We start from the raw sequence: 19,853 nt of genomic DNA on the forward strand, positions 1-19,853 counted from the left end.
CTTTGTAAGTAGGCGGATCTACTCGCTGTTCCTTTAGCGCAGTTCTCCTTCTCACCCACATCGCTGATGAAACCGTCCTAACTGCTGACCTTTTCAAGATGGCGGCCCGCGGCTGTCACTCTCGGGCTCGCGCACCTCCCCAAGATGGCGGCGCCCGAGGCCTGGCGCGCTCGGAGTTGCTGGTTCTGTGAGGTAGCGGCGGCAACGACCATGGAGGCCACGTCCCGGGAGGCGGCGCCAGCGAAGAGCTCGGCCTCGGGCCCCAGCGCTCCCCCCGCCCTGTTCGAGCTGTGCGGGCGGGCGGTGAGCGCCCATATGGGGGTTCTGGAGAGCGGGGTGTGGGGTAAGTCGCGGGGTGAGGGGCTACCTCTGGCAGTGAGCGGAGGCGGCCCGGCGGCCGGGGGGCGCGGGGGGCGAGGCCGGGAGGCCCGGGGCAAGGCCCAGCCTGAGGCGCTGGAAGCCGGGCCGTCCGGTCGGAGCATGAATTCCGCGACTGACGAGGCTGGGCGGAGTGGAGACGGGGACCCAACCGGCAGGTGGACCCGCACCGCGGCCTGGCCGGGGGGCGCGGGGGGCGAGGCCGGGAGGCCCGGGCTGGGGCGAAGCCGGCAGGGCTCGGACTTCAGAGGCTGGACTCGCCGACCGGTTCGCGGGCACCGAACTGACACTCGGGCTGGACCGGGCTGGGGAGGCGAGGATGTCGAGCCGACGGGCAGGGATGGCCCTGCTGTTTGGGGGCGGGGGCCGAGGTGGAGAGGCCCGGCCTGAGGCCAGGAGGCCCGGCCCGGGGCCACCCAACCTGATTGACAGCGCGGAGCCTCCGCTCTCCGCCTGACACCCATGGGGGCCGAGACCCCGGAGGCCCAGCCGAGGGGAGAGGGCAGCCCACTGGGTTGAGGATGAGGAAAGGGCCGGGGCTGGGGGAGAGGCCGAGAGGCGTGGGGTGCCGAGGCCTGTCTGACGGCCCGGGGCCGAGGGGAGCGGACTGAAGACGGGGGGCCTCGATGCCAAGCTGATGGAGCGACGGACTGACGGGCCCGGCCGGGAGCGCCCGAGGCCACTCGGATCGGCTTGGGCGGCGGGGCAGGGCCGAGAGCGGGTGAAGGGAGGCCCGGAGCGGGTCCACAATCCGGGGAGGCTCGGATGACCGACAGGCGGGAAGGGCCCCGGAGGCCCCAGGCGGGGCCACGGCCCGGGTACCCCGTCCTGGGAGGGGGCGCACCGCCGCTAGGAGGCCCCGATCCGAGTGGGAGTGAGAGGAGGCCCCAGGCCTGAGAGCGGCGCGACCCGCGGGCCCGGCTTGGGTGGAGGGCGCCCGCGCTGGGCAGCCGAGGCCGGCGGCCTGGGGCGCTGGGATGGGGAGCCCGGGAGGGGGGACGAAGCGAACCGCCCAGCCGAGGGGCCGGGGAGCGTGGCAGGCCGCGGTGGGCCGAGTAACGGAGGCGAGCAGGCCTGCAGCCATGGGCACTGGGAGGCCTGGGGTGGGGTGGGTGCGCCTGGTCGCAGCCTGGCCGCTGAGGAGTCAAACTCGGGTGGGCATCGTGAGGACGAACAGTGGGGATGGAAGGGAGGAAAGGAGGGCCCTGGAGGACGGGCCTGCCGCGCAGGGACCGGGGAGGCCTGGGGCCTGACAGGCGGTGGTTGAGGGGTGGGGTTGAGGCCTGGGCTGAAGTTGGTGCCTATCGCAGGCCGGCCCAGGCCTCGGGAGGGGGAGGGGAGGTAGAGGAGGCCTAGGCCTGGGGGGGCGGGGGGGAGGCCTCGGGAGTGGTGGTGGCGTCTCTGCCAGGAGGAAGGCCCAGGTGAGGGCAGGATTGGTGGCTCCAAGTCCTGGGATGGGGCTCTGGTTCTACCATGAGGAGGATGTGGAGAAAAGGCCCAGGAGTATGGGGTTTTGGGGGGTGGGGCCCCTGGGAATAAGCCCCAAGGCGGTGGAGATGGTCAGGGAGGCCCAGGGTGCGGGCAGGCCTTGGTGGGGGGGTGATCCTGAAGAGGCCGGTGTCTTTATGTCCGGGGAGGGGGGGTGAATGGTGAATGCCTCAGGCCCAGTGGGGGAGGGGTGGGGAGCCTCTGCCAGGAGCTAAGAGAAGGGCCAGGCCGACCACAGGACAGGAGGAAAGGGCCGCAGAGGAGCCCTGGGGCAGGTGGAAGAAGGCAGGCGTCTGGCTGCTCAGCCTGGAGCTTCTAGGGCAGGAAAGGCCAAGAGGAAAGAGGACTCGGTGTGGGGGCCCCCGCGTTGAGAAGAGGAAGCATTCAAGGTGTGGGCCGGAGAGAAGCAGGGAAGAGCCCGGCTTAGGAATGGAGAAGGAGAGAGGGGCGTGTGGATCATCTACGGGAGAGCGGGTGGCTAACCCCGGGTAGATTGGAGGGAGAGGAGGAACAGCTCCATGGCCGGCTCCAGGTCAAGTCGCAGGAGAAGCTGGGTCTTAGGCCTCTTGGAGGAGCCCAGGAAGAGGCCTGCGGAGCAGCGCTGTTTGGGAGGGAGGTCTCAGTGCGGCCTGACAACCAGGAAAGGCTTCCTGGAGGAGGCGGACTGATTTCACTTTCTGAAGAAAGTGAGTAGAGGTAGCAGGAAAGGATACAATGAGGAAACATAAGTAAAACAGGCATGTTATACCTTGAATGCCAACGTATGGGTTGACTTGCGGTAGAGAGCCTCCATTAGTGTAACAGCATAGGGAATTAGTGCTTTTATTCAGGCAAGTACTTTGAGTACCTACTATATCCAAAGAAGTGTCCTAGATTCTTGAATAGCAAGATTCAGTCAATCTACAAATAAATATAAAAAGAGATACTAGAATGGAAGTTTTTAAGATTTTCATTAATTATGGTATACTCCAAGTTCTTAAACTTATTCTTGGCTGGACAGAGATGCTATTAACAGAATAAGAATAGTAATCACCAACATTTAGTGAGCTTATCATGGCCAGCATGGCCTTAAAAAGATTACAAGCATGATCATTAATTTTCACAACAATGTTATGAGGTAGTTATTATCTCTTTTAAAATTGAGGAAATTTAGGTTTAAAGACATTAATTTGCCCATGGATTCATAATTAAGTGGTACAATCAGGATTTTATCCAGTTTTGTGCAACTTTAGAGACCAAACTATTTAGCCATAATACTGTAATGCCTCTCAGATCTAGGGAAGTCAGCAAGCAAGTTTTGATTTTAAGATATCCTGAATTTTGCCCTAACCGGTTTGGCTCAGTGGATAGAGCGTCGGCCTGCAGACTCAAAGGTCCCAGGTTCGATTTCAGTCAAGGGCATGTACTTTGGTTGCAGGCACATCCCCAGTAGGGGGTGTGCAGGAGGCAGCTGATCGATGTTTCTAACTCTCTATCCCTCTCCCTTCCTCTCTGTAAAAAATCAATAAAATACATTATAAATAAATAAATAAAAGATATAGTGAATTTTGAGTATAGAGCCTAACTATTTCTATTCTTCTTAGGAAAGTACTAGTTTTGGATATAGGGGGTGCCCAAAGAATGGAAGTAGCCAACCTGGAAGAATGGGAAGGGAATTCAGGAAAGGCTTAATAAAGTGCATGTGATACTTAAAAGATGAGTAGTTGTTATTCAGAAAGTGATAAGGATATTCCTGATGGGGAGAACAGCTTAAGAAAGTGAATGTCATGTACAGAGGCAGAAAGCAGGGTAACACCTTAGATAAATGAAAAAAGCAGTTTAGTGTGGCTGAAGTGTAGGAGACAAAGCAGGGAGCTGGAGAAGTTTGTAGGACCAGATTATGAAGGACTTACTTAATCACACATATTCAACAGGACTTTTTAAATGTAGGATCATTCATTATGCTTGGACAGAAGCAAACTGACCAGCTCCTAAATGAGCATACTAGCTTGCTTTGTGGGATTATCTCACCCTTGTAAATGTGTAGGCCATGGAATTCTAGCTGCCAACTAAGTGGCTAAAGATAAGTGGACCGGAGTTTGAATTATCCTTAGGTTCGTGTCTACAGGTTTCATTTGTTAAAAGAGAAGTTTGCTCTTCTTCTTTTTCTTCTTTTTTCCCCTCAATAGGATAAATAATGCTTAGAACCCTGGCAGAAAAAAAGTAAATTTTGTGTTTTGGTTTTTGTAGCCCTCCCAGGCCCAATACTTCAAAGCATCTTACCTCTGCTCAATATATATTACTTGGAGAGGATTGAGGAAACTGCCCTCAAGAAAGGTGAGTGTCTTTCTCTCTCCTTCTCAGTGAATGATTGTAAGCAAGACACCATAATGTTCTTCAGGTAAATATTACACCTGATACCTGTGTAAAACTTCAGGATTTTCAAAAAGTACCCTCACACCTACTTTCTTATCTGATTCCTCAGTGCCCTATAAAACAAAACAAGTGTGTGACTCCTGGTATACTAATAAAAATGAGACCACAGTCACACCACAATTAATAGCAAAGCCAGACTAGAACCCAAATCTTCTGAATCTTTGTTTTTCTGTTTTACCAAGTTGCCTCCCAAGCTCCACATTGGACACATCTGTTAAGAACTAACATTTATCTAATTAACCCTGATGTGCCAAGCACTGTACTTGGCACTCTACCTGAAGAAACTTATTAAAACTTTTCAACAGTTCTGTGAAATAGTTATTATTAACTACATTTTACAGATAAGGAAACTAAGGAACAGAAAAATTAAGTAACTTGCCCAAGGTCACACAGCTAGAGTGTGGTTTGCTGATATTTAAACCAAGTCAGTTTGTCTTTAGAGCCAGTTGCTCTTGTGAATCCAGAGAAGGACATTAAAAGGCTGATATACTTCACTCATGGTGGCCAAGGAGCAGCCAAGTAAATGTGATGTTTCTCCCTACAGGCCTCTCCACTCAGGCCATCTGGCGCCGACTATGGGATGAACTGATGAAGACAAGGCCTTCCGGTCTGGAAGTAAGTTAAGACATCAGGTAGAACTCTGGCCTGACTTTGCACAGTGAAAGCAGGAGCAGTACACAAACATAAGTTGTGTATGGGTAAAGTGCAGGGAGGAATGGATTGAATGTGGAAGGAGAGCTCTGATGGCTTATCATAAGATCCCTCACCATTTGGCTTTTGTCACTGACTTGCTCACCGTGTTTACTGGTGACACAAAACATAGAAAGGTAGTGATCACAATGATGGCAGAACCCTGATTCACAGAGGTCTTAATAGACCTGGAGCAATGGTCAGACTTAACAAGATAAAATTTAACATGATAATCCAACTCTTTTTATTTTATTTTATTTTATTATTTTATTTATTTATTTATTTATTTATTTATTTTATTTATTTTTATTGATTTCAGAGAGGAAGGGAGAGATCGAAACATCAATGATGAGAATCATTGATTGGCTGCCTCCTGCACACCCCCTACTGGGCATCAAGCCACAACCCTGGGCATGTACCCTTGACCAGAATTGAACCTGGGACCCTTCAGTCTGCACACCGATGCTCTATCCACTGAACCAAACCAGCTAGGGCCAACTCTTTGAGTTTAAAAAAAATTCCAATTGGGTGATCTCAGGGTAGGGGATGAAGGGGTCTGGCTTGTATAAAAAAAATAAGGGGTTTTAGTCAACAGTGTGCTAAAGCCACTCATATAGAGACTGTACCCTGAGCTATGTGAACTAATGTAACTATAATATAGGCCGAAGGACAAGGGGGATAGTAGACCTGCCTGGCTCTGCAGCAGTCAGGCTACTCCTGGAGTATGGAGAAAGAAGTCAAAGCCACATCATGTGAGTCACATATGGAAGATTGGAGATGTTTTTCCTGAAAAAAGAGAAGACTTGGGGAACATGAACTCTTTTGAAATATTTGAATGGTTGTCTCATGAAAGAGGGATTAATTTACTTGTTCTGTTTGGAAGCTAAAGGAGGATAAATGTTTGCTAAACTGAGTGTAGAAGTTTTAAACTCTGAGCTTATTGGTGATGAAACATGCAAATTCCAGTGGTAAGAAGCTTTCCATCTCTAAGTGTTCAAATAGATCCTAGATAACTACTTGACACAAGGATATTGTAGAGGAAATTCAACATGGTAAACGTTTGAACAAGATGAGTTTTAGGGCTCCTTTTAACCCTGAGATTCTGTTATTCATTGGTTCAGGTATAACTCATTGGAGATCTCATTTAAGCAGAACTTTATTTTTTACTCTATAATTAGGTGACAGGACAGATTGAGTTCAATAAACATTTACTAAAACTTACCACATACCAGGTCATAGGCTAGATATTGGAAATACATACACAATTCCTAATCTTGAGGAATTATCAGTTTAGTGGGGAAATACATCATGTGTGGTAGGGTAAGTGGTGTGATAGAGAGTAGCAAGGAGGCTGAGGGAAGGAGAACAAAAAAATCTTTTCTAGGAAAGAGTGTTTGAATTGGGATTTATATGGTGAATGAGGCCAAATGACAAGGAAACAAGCTCTTATCCGGAACTGGAGATTGCATTTCTGGGATGCACTAGGTTCAGTAATATTCAGCTCCATATCCTTCAGCTTTTTCACTTTCGGATTTGGACACAACCCTTGGAGTTCAGTGTGATGACACTAAGGCCTAACAAAATCCTCAGGCACTATGTACAGGAATTAGCCCTTATTAGGAAGAGAATTGTATGCAAAAATATTAGAAAATAGTAACGGCTTCATGCAACCTTTCAAGAAACATGAGATTCACTTTGTTCCATGTTTCCCAAGCAGTGTGGTTGACTAGCCAGTGATGGAGATTGTGATATCTTTCTCTTAGGGAAAGCTTTTTTCCCCAACATTAGCTTGAGCTTCCTGAAAAAGAATGTCTATTTGTTAAATTGTGGGGGGGTTTTTTTGTCTCAAAGCATTTCAGAAATTTAGGAAACCCCAGGCTTGGTGATCTAACAGTCACCTAGACAGGGGTCCTGACTTGGAGCATATTCATTTATTCCAGAGGGTGTCTTCTTCTGCTTCCCACTTTTGCATGACAGTAACCATCACTTCATTCATGATTTGAAAACACTTATTGAATGCCTGCTCAGTTCCAGGCACTGTGCTAAGTTCTAGCAATACAGTGGTGAGCAAATTAGACATAGCCCCTGACAGCTTATAAAGCAATAGTATTTCTAACTGTAGTACTAGTGTGTGTGTATTAAGAGATCTGTAGAGTACTATAGATATTCTGGAGACAAAGCAGTATGGAAATGAAGGATTATTCAATAAATGATTCTCTAGTAATTGATTAACCATTTGGAAAAAATAGAGTCTCAATTTACAATACACTAAAATAATTTCTATATGGATTAAAGATTAAATTGTAAAAAATAAAAACACAAAACAACTAAAAAAGAATAAAGGTTAATGGTGCTACAGAGTGCTAATTATTAAGTGGATAGGATCAAATAAGAAAATATGGACATATTTGACGATATAAAATGCCAAAACTATGAATACAATTTAAAAGATACCTAAACTGGGAAAGAATGGTTGCAACAACATTTGCAAATCAAAGGGATACAGAGAATAAGACAAAAGCCCCAGTGGAATAAAATGAGTAAAGATTTGGATAAGTCACAAAATATATAAAAATCTCCAATAAAGTGAAAAATGTTCAGTCTCAATAATAAAAAATGAGAAAGTAAAATTGTACTTCTTATATTGTAAAATCCTGTTTTGATTTGGTTTTGTTTTAAAAGGTAATTCTGGGGGTGGGTAAAACTTGCATTTTAATATGCTATTGGTGGGAGCAGAAATGTTAACAACTTTCTTGGTGGGCAATCTGGTGATAATTGTCAAGAGTCTTCAAAATATTCAAATTCTTTGGAAATTCTGCTTAGAATTTATAGTATATAAAAATTGAGATACTCATGAAAATTTATTTCCAGATGTTCATTACAGCAAAGTTTAATATAAAAAAGCTAGAAACAATTTAAATACTCAATAATACAAGAATAATTAAATACTAGAGGTCTGGTGCATGGCATTTGTGCACTGGGGAGGTGGCAAGGGGCGGGGGTGGGGGGGCTGTCCCTCAGCCCGGTCTGCATCCTCTCGCAGTCCAGGACCCCTTGGGGGATGTCCAACTGCCCGCAGGGAGTTGGCCTAAGCCAGCAATCGGACATCCCCTGAGGGGTCCTTAGCACTGCTGCGAAGGTGGCAGAGGCTCCCATCACCGCTGCTGGGCTCACCAGCCAGACTCCCTTGTGGGAGCACACTGACCACCAGGGGGCAGCTCCTGTGTTGAGCGTCTGCCCCCTGGTGGTCAGTGCACATCATGGTGACCAGTTGTTCCTCCATTCAGTGGATTTGCATATTAGGGTTTTATTATATAGGATAGTACATCCATATTTTCAAAATATTAATAAAGTCATATTCTAAAAGTATTTAAATACATGGTGGTAAAAATGTTTAATGAAATGGTGCTATAATGTTTAAAAAAAAGCCTTTGAAACTTCTGAATTGTCTCAATGTTATAAAAACAGGTATCTAAAGTTATTCACATACATATATGTACACTCCATGGAGTTGGTTTACACATGACTTTTTATTTTTATTGAATACAGACAGGAAGGGAGAGGGAGAGACACATCAATGATGAGAAAAAAATCATGATTGGCTGTACACTGCATGTCCCCTACTGAGCCCGCAACCTGGGCATGTGCCCCTATGGGAAATCAAACCTCAACTTCCTGGTTCATAGGTCTATCCTCAACCACTGAGATACCCCAGCCAGGCTGCACATGATTTTTTGTTTTATAATTCCACAAAAAAAATTTCTATTATCTGAAAGGCAACAGTGGACAATAGTTTAGTACAAGAAAACATTTTGCCCTTCCTAGCTTGTACACACACTTCTTCTTCCCTCCCCCTTCTCTCCTCCCCCTCCCCCTAATGTCTGAGCTGCCAGCCCATTGTGCATAGGCCAAGGATTATGTTGGGGACAAATATCATTTCACCTCTTTGGTGATGCCTTATTTCCCCTACTGTCACTAAAATGAAAATATATATATATATATAAATTTTTTAAATTGATTTCAGAGAGGAAGGGGGAAGAGAAATAGTAACATCAATGATGAGAGGGAATCATTAATTGGCTTCCGCCTCCATGCCCCCTACTGGGGATTGAGCCCACAATCTGGGCATGTGCCCTTGACCGGAACCGAACCCAGGACCCTTCAGTCCGCAGGCCGATGCTCTATCCACTGAGCAACACCGGTTAGGGCTAAAATGAAAGTATTTAAATCAGTTTTCATTGAGTTATACAGGTCCATAAAATGAGTGGCTTGGACTAGATCTCTCAGGTATTTTTCAATTTTGAAGGTTTAGCATAGATTTTAAAAATTAGTGATGGAATAAAATGCAGTGAAAACTGCTGTCTGCTCATGCATTAATTCATGAGAATAAAAGCCACTGAGATAGTTGTCATAACTAACTTTATTACTCATTTAATCCTCACAACTTTATGATGTAAGTATATCTTCTTCACTTTGCAAATGATGAAACTGAGGCAGAAGAAGGTGCAGTGAGTAGCCTAAGGTTAGTTTGTGAACAGAAGACCCCAGCATTCAAGTTGAGGCAGTCTGGCTCAGGAGCACATGCTCCTAATCACTATATCATGCTGCTCTCACATGATATAGAGTTTGAAGTGTTTCATTTCTGATGGAACCAATACTCTCTTCATCAACCAATAAAATGTCTGAAAAAGCCCAGTATATAGTTATCTAAACTACATATTTCACATACCTCATGGTCGGAAACAGCCACAATATCTTGGTTCACATCTTTGTCCATATTTTAGGCCCAGATCTATAATAACCATCCAACCTTCTCATTTTTGAAGTTGAAGCCTTGCTAGTGTTACCAATGTTTTTCAAGGATGTGAGTGTGGCCAGTGAAGGTGTAGGAAAAGTGCTAGAGTGAGGTAGGATTTATATTCAGGAATAACCCTTTTGCTCAGTAGAGATTTAGTTGCCAGGTATTCTTTTCTGTTCCCTAACACCCCCAACTGCCACTGGTGAGAGAGGTCCTCTGTTGCCATGCAGTTACCTCAAACATGAAGAAGTCATTCCTAATTAATATTCCAGCAGGCAAGCTTGGGGAATAGTGAGGGTAAAGGGAATGACACTTTGCCTCAGAATAATAGGGGCCCAGTTCCTGCCGAGAACCTCAGATATAGATTGGGAGTCACTCTGGTATGAGGGAATGCATAGAGGTCGGGTAAGTACCAATGTGTCTTTTAATCATGGGAAACACTCAGGCCCCCATTACCTTTGCTTCAGGCTGAGTAAGTACCCTGCTTAGCAGGCTCTGCCTCCATCAAGTCCATTTCACATTGCCCCATCTTGGCTAATTATCAGCAGCAGAAGTTACATTTTGTATTTTACAGTTTACAAAGTACTTTAACTTTCATTGCCTCATTTGATCTTCACAACAAACCTGTGAAGCAGGTTTTACAGATAGAGAGAAGTTCAGAAAGGTCCAGAGTAGAGTAGCAGAGCTGGCACCTGTATCAAGGTCAGCCAACTTTCTAAGCACCTTAGAAGAGAATGGCAACTTAGGGAAGTCTGTGTCCTTTTGGGGTAGATAGCAGTAATTCCTAACCTCTGAGATCAAAATCATTAGGGGAGGCTTAAAAACAAACAGATGCACAGACCTTATTATCAGATGTAACATAGAATCTTCAAGTCTGGGTACCCAGTGTATGAATTTTGGGCGAAGAAGTTCCACAGTAAATGCTGACGTGCAACTAAGGTTCAAAATCACTTGTACTTAAGTTCTTCTAAATGTATCAGAATAGCCTGATGAAGTCTCATATCCATCAAAGAAAACAACTATTGCCTTGGAGAAAACGAATTTAAGATTTGGTTCCTGCTCTCCAGGAATTTCTAATATGTCTGGGATAAGATGTACATAGGCAGAGACTCAACACCATAAGGCATGTCTACCAAAGTCTAAGACCTGAGTAGTCCCAACAAAAGAGGCAGGATGGTGAAGGGGGCATACAGAGAGACAAACACTGTGTGAAAGGTTAGATCCTTTCAGGAAACCTATTTGGTTTGGCAATGGGAAGCATTTTGGGCAAATGCAGGAAAGGACATAGAAAGCAGATTGGGTCAGTGAGGTAATCAAGTTTGGCCAGAGCAAAGCATTCATGGAGTAAGATGTGCGGGAAATAAACTTCTGAGGTAGGCAGAGGTTATATTGTGGAGGGCTTTTCCTGACAAAGTGAGGATCTTCAAATTAACCCTGGATAGTGGGAAGACATTGGGGATTTTATAACAGATAATGTACAAAAAAGAAAATAAAGCAGAATAATGTAATCAGGTATTTTACAAAGATAAGTCCAGTGGACTTGTGAAAGTTTGGAATGGGGGAAGGGGAACAGAGAGCAGTCAGGAAGCTAATAAAGTCAGATGTGAAGTGATAAGGTTACTGAACAAAGGTGGGTAATTTTAAGAATGGTAAGTTGGGATCAAATTCTAGAAACAAACATGGGAGAATTTACAGGATTGAGTGACTTTCACTTGTGAAGCACTTTAGCAAAGTGGTCTCTGGAACCAAATTTCCTGGGCTCAAATCTTTGCGTTTTGTAAAAAACTTTCTTACTGGGTGTTTGAGAGAGAAATATCAATTTGTTGTTCCACTAATCTGTGCACTCATTGGTTAATGTTTGTATGTGCCCTGACCGGGGATTGAACCCATAACCTTGGTGTATCAGGATGATGCTCTCACCAACTGAGCTATCCTGCCAGGACCTGGACTCAAATCTTGATTCTGCCACTTCCATGTAATCACAGTCAATAACCTTTGTGCCTTTTTCTTTTTAACCTGTAAAATGAGGCTTATAGTAGTAATACATGCCCCAGAGATGTGAGGATTAAATGAATTTGTATAAATTACTTAGAATGTTGCCTGGCACAATAAATAGCTAGGAGGAAGCTAGTACGATGATGGTTCCATGGGTAGCACTCTTAGTATCACAGCTGTCTGGCATGTTCTCTGCTTTCAGAGCGTGACGTGTTGGCGAGCCAAGTTTATGGAGGCCTTTTTTTCCCATGTTCTACGTGGAACCATTGATGTGTCTTCTGACAGGCGTCTTTGTGACCAGCGCTTCTCACCGCTTCTGCATAGCTCCCGCCATGTCCGGCAGCTCACCATCTGCAACATGCTGCAGGGTGCAACTGAGCTGGTGGCTGAGCCAAACCGCAGGGTTCTGGAGACCCTGGCCAGTTCCCTGCACACCCTCAAGTTTCGCCACCTGCTATTCTCTGATGTGGCTGCTCAGCAATCACTTCGACAGCTGTTGCATCAGCTTATTCACCATGGGGCTGTCAACCAGGTGTCACTATACTCCTGGCCTGTGCCTGAGTCAGCCCTTTTCATCCTTATCCTCACCATGAGTGCTGGCTTCTGGCAGCCAGGCCCTGGTGGCCCTCCCTGTCGCCTCTGTGGAGAGGCCTCCCGAGGCCGGGCCCCATCCCGAGATGAAAGCTCCCTCTTGCTGGGCTCACGCAGGCCTCGCAGGGATGCTGCTGAGCGATGCGCTGCAGCCCTGATGGCTTCCCGTCGGAAGAGTGAAGCCAAGCAGATGGCCAGAGCCCCACCCACCACTCGGGTTACACGCCGGAGCACACAGGAGAGCCTGAGAGCAGGTGGGATAGACCGTAAGAGGGAGCTGCACCCTCCAGCCACCTCCAATGAGGCTCCTGGCACCAAGCAGCCACCCTCTGCTCCAGCCACATCATCTGCCTCTCCTTCTTCTTCCACATCCGCATCCAAAAGGGCTCCAGCTAGCTCAACCCCACAGCCTAAGCCCTTAAAGCGTTTTAAGCGAGCCACAGGGAAAAAGGGTGCTCGCACTCGTCAGGGGTCTGGTGCAGAGTCTGAAGACCTGTATGACTTTGTTTTCATTGTGGCTGGTGAGAAGGAAGATGGGGAAGAGATGGAGATTGGGGAAGTGGCTTGTGGAGCTTTGGATGGGTCAGATCCCAGCTGCCTGGGGCTTCCAGTGCTGGAGGCCTCCCAACGATTCCGCAGCATTTCCACCTTGGAGCTCTTCACAGTCCCACTCTCAACAGAGGCAGCTCTGACACTGTGCCACCTGCTGAGCTCCTGGGTGTCTCTGGAAAGCCTCACACTATCCTATAATGGTGAGTGCTCCAGAGGGCCAGGGTTTGGGTCTTCCAGCAGCACATGTATGCCCAATCCTATGGAGGAATACCTGGGGTATGTGGTCCTGCCTGCCTCACAGGGAGGCAGAAGGCATATAGCGTGGCAGGCTGTTGACGTTAGGGAAGAACATGGGGTCTGCAGGCATGCTTAGTAGTTGGAAGGGTTCCTGAGGGGCAATGAGAGCCTGAAAAATGAGTACATTTTAGATATGGTAGGTCAAGGGCCAGTGGGAATAATGTATGCAAGCCCAGCCAGGACTGAAGCTGGATCCCACTAGGCATATAAAAGCAGCTGTACAGACAAGGAAGCGTGGGACTTTTTTCTTTTTTAAATCCTCACTCAAAGATATTTTTTCAGAGAGAGTGGAGGTGCAGATATTGAGGTGAGATACACATCAACCGGTTGCATCCTGCCTGCAACCCAGTGTGGGGGGGGGGGGTTGGTGGGAGGGGGAGGTAACCCACAAATCAGGTACGTTTCCTTGACCACAAATTGAACCTGCAACCTTTCTGTGTGCAGGCAGACAGTCTAACCACCTAGACACACCAGCCAGGGCAGAGGTGTGGGGCATTTTATCAGACCAGCAACCTGCAAAGCAATTCTTTCCTACCTGGTTGTGCCCAGCTAGGCAAAGTTAATTCTGGCTAAATTTAGCAATTTGCCTAGTTTGCCGAGCATTGCTAGAGAAAATCATACAACTATGTATATTGGTGCTACTGTAGTTATCAACCTTAGATAAATCCTGTGTTTGCAACATCAGCTCCCATTCTGCCACTTCCAAACCTTTACCTCCCTTCCTTTCTTACTAGTAGGTGACCTTACCTCCTACTTCAGATAAAACAGACACCACACACATAAACCCCTTCAATTTATTAGCCAGCCTACAAACTCTCCTCCACCACAGTGGAAGAGAGAACCATCCTGTCTAAAGCTTTTTTTTGGTGCCCTTGGCCAGAATAGAACCTGGGACCCTTCAGTCCGTAGGCTGGCGCGCTCTATCCACTGAGCCAAACCAGCCAGGGCTAAAGCGAACTCTTGTCTGTGCTCTGGACCCATACCCTCTCACTTTCTTAGGAAAGCTTGTTTCTTAGTATGAAGGGCTTTCATATACTGCTTAGTATGTGCCAAGCATACTTTAAGTATTCCCATTATGTTAATTTAATCCTTACAACAAGCCTGTGAGGTTAAGTAACTTGCCCAGGATACCCAGGTAGTACATTGTAGAGCCAGGATTGAAACCCGCACAACCAACCTGGCTCCAGAGCCCATGCTTTTAAACCACTACTTAATGTTGCCTCCCTTCTCTCCACTGTCCCTCCCCCACCATTTAAACATTCAGTTGGGTATTTACCAAAATCTACCACCACCACGTCTCTATCCCGTATTAACTAGACCTATTTTCTCTTGCCCTTCACAACCTCAAGAGTCACCTGTTTCCTCTCACAGCCCATCCAGTCTTGCTTGCATACCCACGATACATCAAAGATCTGTCAGCAAGGTCTTCCTTTGTTGCTAAATTCAATATATACCTTTCAGTCCTCACATTAATTCTTGGCAGCATTTGCCATTAAGCAGTGTTCCTCATGAAATATTCTCATTCCCACTTCCTCAAAACCCTTTTCTCTGGATGTTTCTCTCTTTCCTAATGGTCAGAGCTCTCCCATTTTACACACTTCCTGGAAAATTCTGTCCATTCCCTTGGTTTCAAAGGCCAACTATGCTTAAGACCACCCCTGTTCTAACATTAGTTCAGATCTTTCTTTTAAGCTCCAGACATATTCATCCAATTGATTACTAGATATCATTTCATAAACCACAAGCTCCCCAACCTGAATGTATCTTCTTCCCTCTATGATGCCCCTTCTCTTTTTTTTTTTTTTAAATATATTTTATTGATTTTTTACAGAGAGGAAGGGAGAGAGATAGAGAGTTAGAAACATCGATGAAAGAGAAACATCGATCAGCTGCCTCCTGCACATCTCCAACTGGGGATGTGCCCGCAACCCAGGTACATGCCCTTGACCGGAATCGAACCCGGGACCCTTCTGTCCGCAGGCCGACGCTCTATCCACTGAGCCAAACCGGTTTCGGCGATGCCCCTTCTCTTAATGGACATCACGGTTGACTCAGTTGCTGAAAAAGAAACCTGCATTATTTTTTACTCCAAATATATTTGGTTACCAGGTCCTATCTTTACAGTCTTATTTCTCAAATCCATTTATTCCTCTCCACATCCTTCATTCAGAGTGTTATTCTCACCTGGATTCATCACTTCAGCAGTTCCTCCTGAGTCCATACTCACCATGCAATCCACTGTCTATACTTAAGTCCAAGCATTTTTTTCTCAAAAACTTAAATCATTTTTTAATTTAAAAACCCTTCAGTGGTTTCCTGTCACCATATATCTTAATTTTGCTTACAGGGTCATCTTGTTTTCACCGCTGCTTACCTCTATCTTGAACATTTTACCCCCATACACCAGCCACTGATTTTTCAGTTCTTAGAACCTGCCACTCTTCTTCAGGCCTTATATATACCAGGTTCTCTGTGCCACTATAACTCTTCTCCCTCCATTTAGTCTATCTCCTTTATGTTTATTGAAAAGAATGTTTTTTAAAATTTTTTTGAGAGGGATATATAGAGAGAAACATCAGTGGGCTGTCTCCTGCATGCTCCCTACTGGGGGTCAAGCTCAGAACCCAGGCATTTGCCGATTGGAAATCAAACCAGTGACCTTTTGATTCATGGGTTGATGCTCAACCACTGAGCCACACCGACCAAGCTCCTTTGTTTTTTAGGACTCAGCTGGAAACCTTTATTGATGTAAGCTGAACTAGGTCTTATGTACGCATCCTTTGTACTTCCACAGTACTTTACTTACCCAGTTCCCATCATGTTTTTTGTTATCAGGCTATAGAGGCAGGAACAAGATCTGTTGCTCACTACTGTCTTAGCAAAAAACCCCAACCTTATTGCCCTAGCTGGTTTGGCTCAGTGGATAGAGCATCAGCTTGCAGACTGAAGGGTCCCAGGTTCGATTCAGGTCTAGGGCATGTACCTCAGTTGCAGGCTCCTCCCCAGTCCGGGCCCTGGTCAGGGCGCGTGCAGGAGGCAACCAATCGATGTGTTACCTCTCACATTGATATTTCTGTCTCTCTCTCTCTCTTAAAAAAAAAAAAATGGCAAAATATCCTCAAGTGAAGATTTAAAAACAAAATAAAACCCTACCTTATTTACCAAGTTCTGGTTTAGTTGAATGAAATAAGCAAGCAGATTCCACAGAATTATTTGCTTTGTGGCGTTAAGCAACTTTTCTAACCTTCTGGATCCTACTCCTTTCTGTGGGATGTGTTTATCCTTTTTTGCCCCATTCCCACCAAATACATTTTTAAAGTGGTCCCTATTGGATTATTGTCCTTGGTTCTCAGATGTTTCCCATGACTTGCAGAAAAAGTCCAGAGACCTCTGCTGCTGTCTAGGTCTATCATACAGCTGGCAGCTACATGCTGCCTCACCATATCCTGTCTTGTTTTATGACTGCCTGACTGATGTTTGAAGGCATAACCCAGTACAGTAGACATCAGTTTGCTGGTTACCTGAGGAAAAAAGCAAGATAGCATAGTTGAGACAAGTGATTTTAATCTGACCCAAAGTTCAAGATTTTATAGTTATCAATAGGAATATTTGGAGTTGTCTCTGAATGCTACCCTTGCTGACACTCCCACATGACTCTTTCCTGCTATAGGCCTGGGCTCTAACATCTTTCGCCTGCTGGACAGCCTGCGGGCCCTGTCAGGCCAGGCTGGATGCCGCCTCCGTGCCCTGCATCTCAGTGACCTGTTCTCACCACTGCCCATCCTGGAGCTGACACGTGCCATTGTGCGAGCCCTGCCCCTGCTGCGGGTCCTCTCTATTCGTGTTGATCACCCCAGCCAAAGGGACAACCCTGCTGTGCCAGGGAATGCAGGGCCCCCTAGCCACATAATTGGGGATGAAGAGATACCAGGTGAAGCACTGTGTGTGTGTCTGTCTCTACACAAATGTGCAGGTGCATTTCTGTGGGGAAGGTGGGAAGATCTCAAATTCAGCCCTGCCACCTGGCTTATCTGGAATATTCCCTTTATCCTGCTATTCTTAAGGGCCCAGACTACAAACCTAATAAGGAGTGACCATACACTCCCTTTTCTGGAGCCTGAACCAAGAACAATTGTTAAACTAAATTAGGTCCTCCTGCTGTATGTATATTCCCTGAACTCCTGTATGTCTCCTATGCCACCACTCTGCATACTTTGTTGTATTTGCTTGTCCAATTAGTCTAGGCTTCCTGGACTAAAAGCTCCATGAAGATAACGACTAAATTTCATATGTACTGCTCTATTCCCAGAACCTAAGACAGTGCCTAGCATATAATATAGGCACTCATGGACAAGTACACATATGACTTTAGTGAATCCCTTAAGGTCAGAATAGGACCTGCTATGCGGGTGAAGTAGATGGCCAGCTGAAGTCTTTCCTTACCATATCCAGAAAACTGCCTGGAACAGCTGGAGATGGGGTTTCCACGAGGAGCCCAGTCAGCCCCACTGCTCTGCTCTGTACTGAAGGCCTCCGGTTCTCTGCAGCAGCTGTCCCTGGATAGCACCACCTTTGCCTCTCCCCAGGATTTTGGGCTTGTGTTGCAGACACTCAAAGGTAAGAACCAGAGTGGTAAAGGAGGGCAGACGGAACCTTGCATTATTTGTTGGAAAAGCTAATAAGGCCCATGGCCTATGCCCCCATCCAGAGTACAACCTAGCCCTGAAGAAACTGAGCTTCCACGACATGAATCTGGCTGACTGTCAGAGTGAGGTGCTCTTTTTGCTACAGAATCTAACTCTTCAAGGTAAGTTTTTTATCCAGAACCTGTGCATTCCTGAATGCTTATTGTGGCTCTGCCACTGTCTCACTGAGTGAGCCAGTTTCTATATTGGCCTTAGGTCAACTATAATATTATAGAGCCTGCTTGGCCTTCTTTCTAAAAGATCCCAAACTCAACTCCTCCTATACTACACATGGAAAATTACTCCTAAAATAACTCTAAAAAATGCCTCACCCATAAGTTTTTACCTTTTAGTGGCTGACAGAAATGATGGTAGTGGAGAGATTAATGTGCTAATAGGTTCTCCTCATAGACTTGAAAGTGAATGGAAACTTTTGCCCATGCAGAGAACCTTCCTAAGTGAATATCTAGGCTTAATCTGTGGTTTGAATCTTGATTTAGTTCTAGCCTTATTGGGGGTCTTGGATAAATTCCTTTCTCTTTCTGGGCCTCTATAAAATGTTCACACCCTTTGCTAAGGCCAACTGGGGCAGGAGGGGCAGCACCAATCCTAATGCAGCCATCAGAACTTATTCTAATTTCTCTTGACAGAGATTACCTTCTCCTTCTGCCGTCTGTTTGAGAAGCGCCCGGCCCAATTTCTGCCTGAGATGGTTGCTGCTATGAAGGGCAACTCCACATTGAAGGGCCTCCGGCTGCCAGGGAATCGCCTGGGTGGGAGCAAGGCCCTGGGAATGGAGAGGGAAGGGGGGGGGGGGCGGGGGAGAGCCAGTCTTTTGACCTAGAAACTCAGTGGGAGCATGGGGGGGGGGGGTTAGAATATAGTTGTGTGCTGAGACTTCAGAAGGCTGGGCTCCTCCCCAGCCAGAAATAGGCTGGAATACCCTTATTCCCTATCCTGAGTGTTTACCAGCATTTCTCCCCCTTCTCCCTAGGAAATGCTGGCCTGCTGGCCTTGGCAGATGTTTTCTCAGAGGATTCGTCCTCCTCTCTGTGTCAGCTGGACATCAGGTATACATTGGGGGTTGGGAGGAGGGGAGGAAACACAGGATAGAGCTGCAGGAGCACAGACCAGAGATTAGTTGCTTTCTGGGTGTCTAACCCATCTCATCCCTACCAGTTCCAACTGCATCAAGCCAGATGGGCTTCTGGAGTTTGCCAAGCGGCTGGAGCGCTGGGGCCGTGGAGCCTTTGGTCACCTGCGCCTCTTCCAGAATTGGCTGGACCAGGATGCAGTCACAGCCAGAGAAGCTATCCGGCGGCTCCGGGCTACCTGCCATGTGGTTAGCGACTCGTGGGACTCATCCCAGGCTTTCGCAGATTATGTCAGCACCATGTGATGGGGCCCCATGCCTCACAGGTCCATGCTCAGTATCATCAGCTTGCAAGGGCTGAGGCATGGGCTGCCCAGAACTCCCAACCAATTCTGTCTTTCTCTTTCTGCCACCTTTTTCCCCTCTATTTTCCTTCTTCCCTTGCACTGAGGTTCTGGAGGCCTTGGTGGGGCCCAGCAAAGGCATTCCCAGAACTGGGTTTAGAGGCTTTGGGCCTCTTACTCAGCAACCGGAGAACCCTGAGCCAGGAGGTTACAGTGGTCATCAGTCACTGAGGACAGCCCCCCTCCCCCTGCTCTGGGGTTCCTGCTTTCCCACCTCAAGCAGGTACCCAAGCTTTAGAGAAATATAGGAGTGCCCACTACCAGGCCTCTTCTATGCTGGGCTCACCATGCTGCTCCCAGGCCTCAGTCCCTTTCATACCTTTATTCCTTTCTTTTTTTTAACCAAAAAAGTTTTTCTTATAAAATAAATTTTGGGCAAACATCATGCAGCCCTTCTTGATGATTTTTCTCCCAGAGAACAAAATCCAGCAGGGGCCTATGGAGCAAGGAGCCCCTCTTCCTGTCTC

The 19,853-nt window shown here is 46.8% G+C and overlaps 1 protein-coding gene across 3 annotated transcripts; it reads left to right on the forward strand.

Annotated features, from left to right (window-relative positions):
* The first annotated feature begins 129 nt into the window (after window positions 1-129).
* On the forward strand, window positions 130-19,771 carry LRRC41 (leucine rich repeat containing 41). 3 transcript variants are annotated; one of them, XM_036352293.1, is made up of 10 exons: window positions 130-343; window positions 4,096-4,182; window positions 4,826-4,896; window positions 11,967-13,107; window positions 16,875-17,135; window positions 17,657-17,821; window positions 17,913-18,011; window positions 18,540-18,662; window positions 18,884-18,959; window positions 19,069-19,771. In XM_036352293.1, the coding sequence occupies exons 1-10, from the start codon at window positions 145-147 to the stop codon at window positions 19,286-19,288; spliced, it is 2,442 nt and encodes an 813-aa protein (XP_036208186.1). In that variant the 5' UTR covers window positions 130-144; the 3' UTR covers window positions 19,289-19,771. The 3 variants fall into 3 exon arrangements, with proteins under 3 accessions (XP_036208186.1, XP_036208187.1, XP_036208188.1); XM_036352294.1 differs by lacking the exon at window positions 18,540-18,662; XM_036352295.1 differs by lacking the exon at window positions 16,875-17,135.
* The last annotated feature ends 82 nt before the right edge of the window (window positions 19,772-19,853 follow it).

The sequence above is a fragment of the Myotis myotis genome, unplaced genomic scaffold, assembly GCF_014108235.1.
Source record: "Myotis myotis isolate mMyoMyo1 unplaced genomic scaffold, mMyoMyo1.p scaffold_m19_p_2, whole genome shotgun sequence".
NCBI classification, from domain to species: domain Eukaryota; kingdom Metazoa; phylum Chordata; class Mammalia; order Chiroptera; family Vespertilionidae; genus Myotis; species Myotis myotis.

Bases quoted from the DNA above. Each gene is read 5' to 3' on its own strand.
- LRRC41 (XM_036352293.1), top strand. From the start codon at position 145: ATGGCGGCGCCCGAGGCCTGGCGCGCTCGGAGTTGCTGGTTCTGTGAG. The intron at 4,897-11,966 runs GTAAGTTAAGAC...CTCTGCTTTCAG, and splicing joins CAAGGCCTTCCGGTCTGGAA to AGCGTGACGTGTTGGCGAGC. The intron at 17,136-17,656 runs GTGAAGCACTGT...TACCATATCCAG, and splicing joins TGGGGATGAAGAGATACCAG to AAAACTGCCTGGAACAGCTG.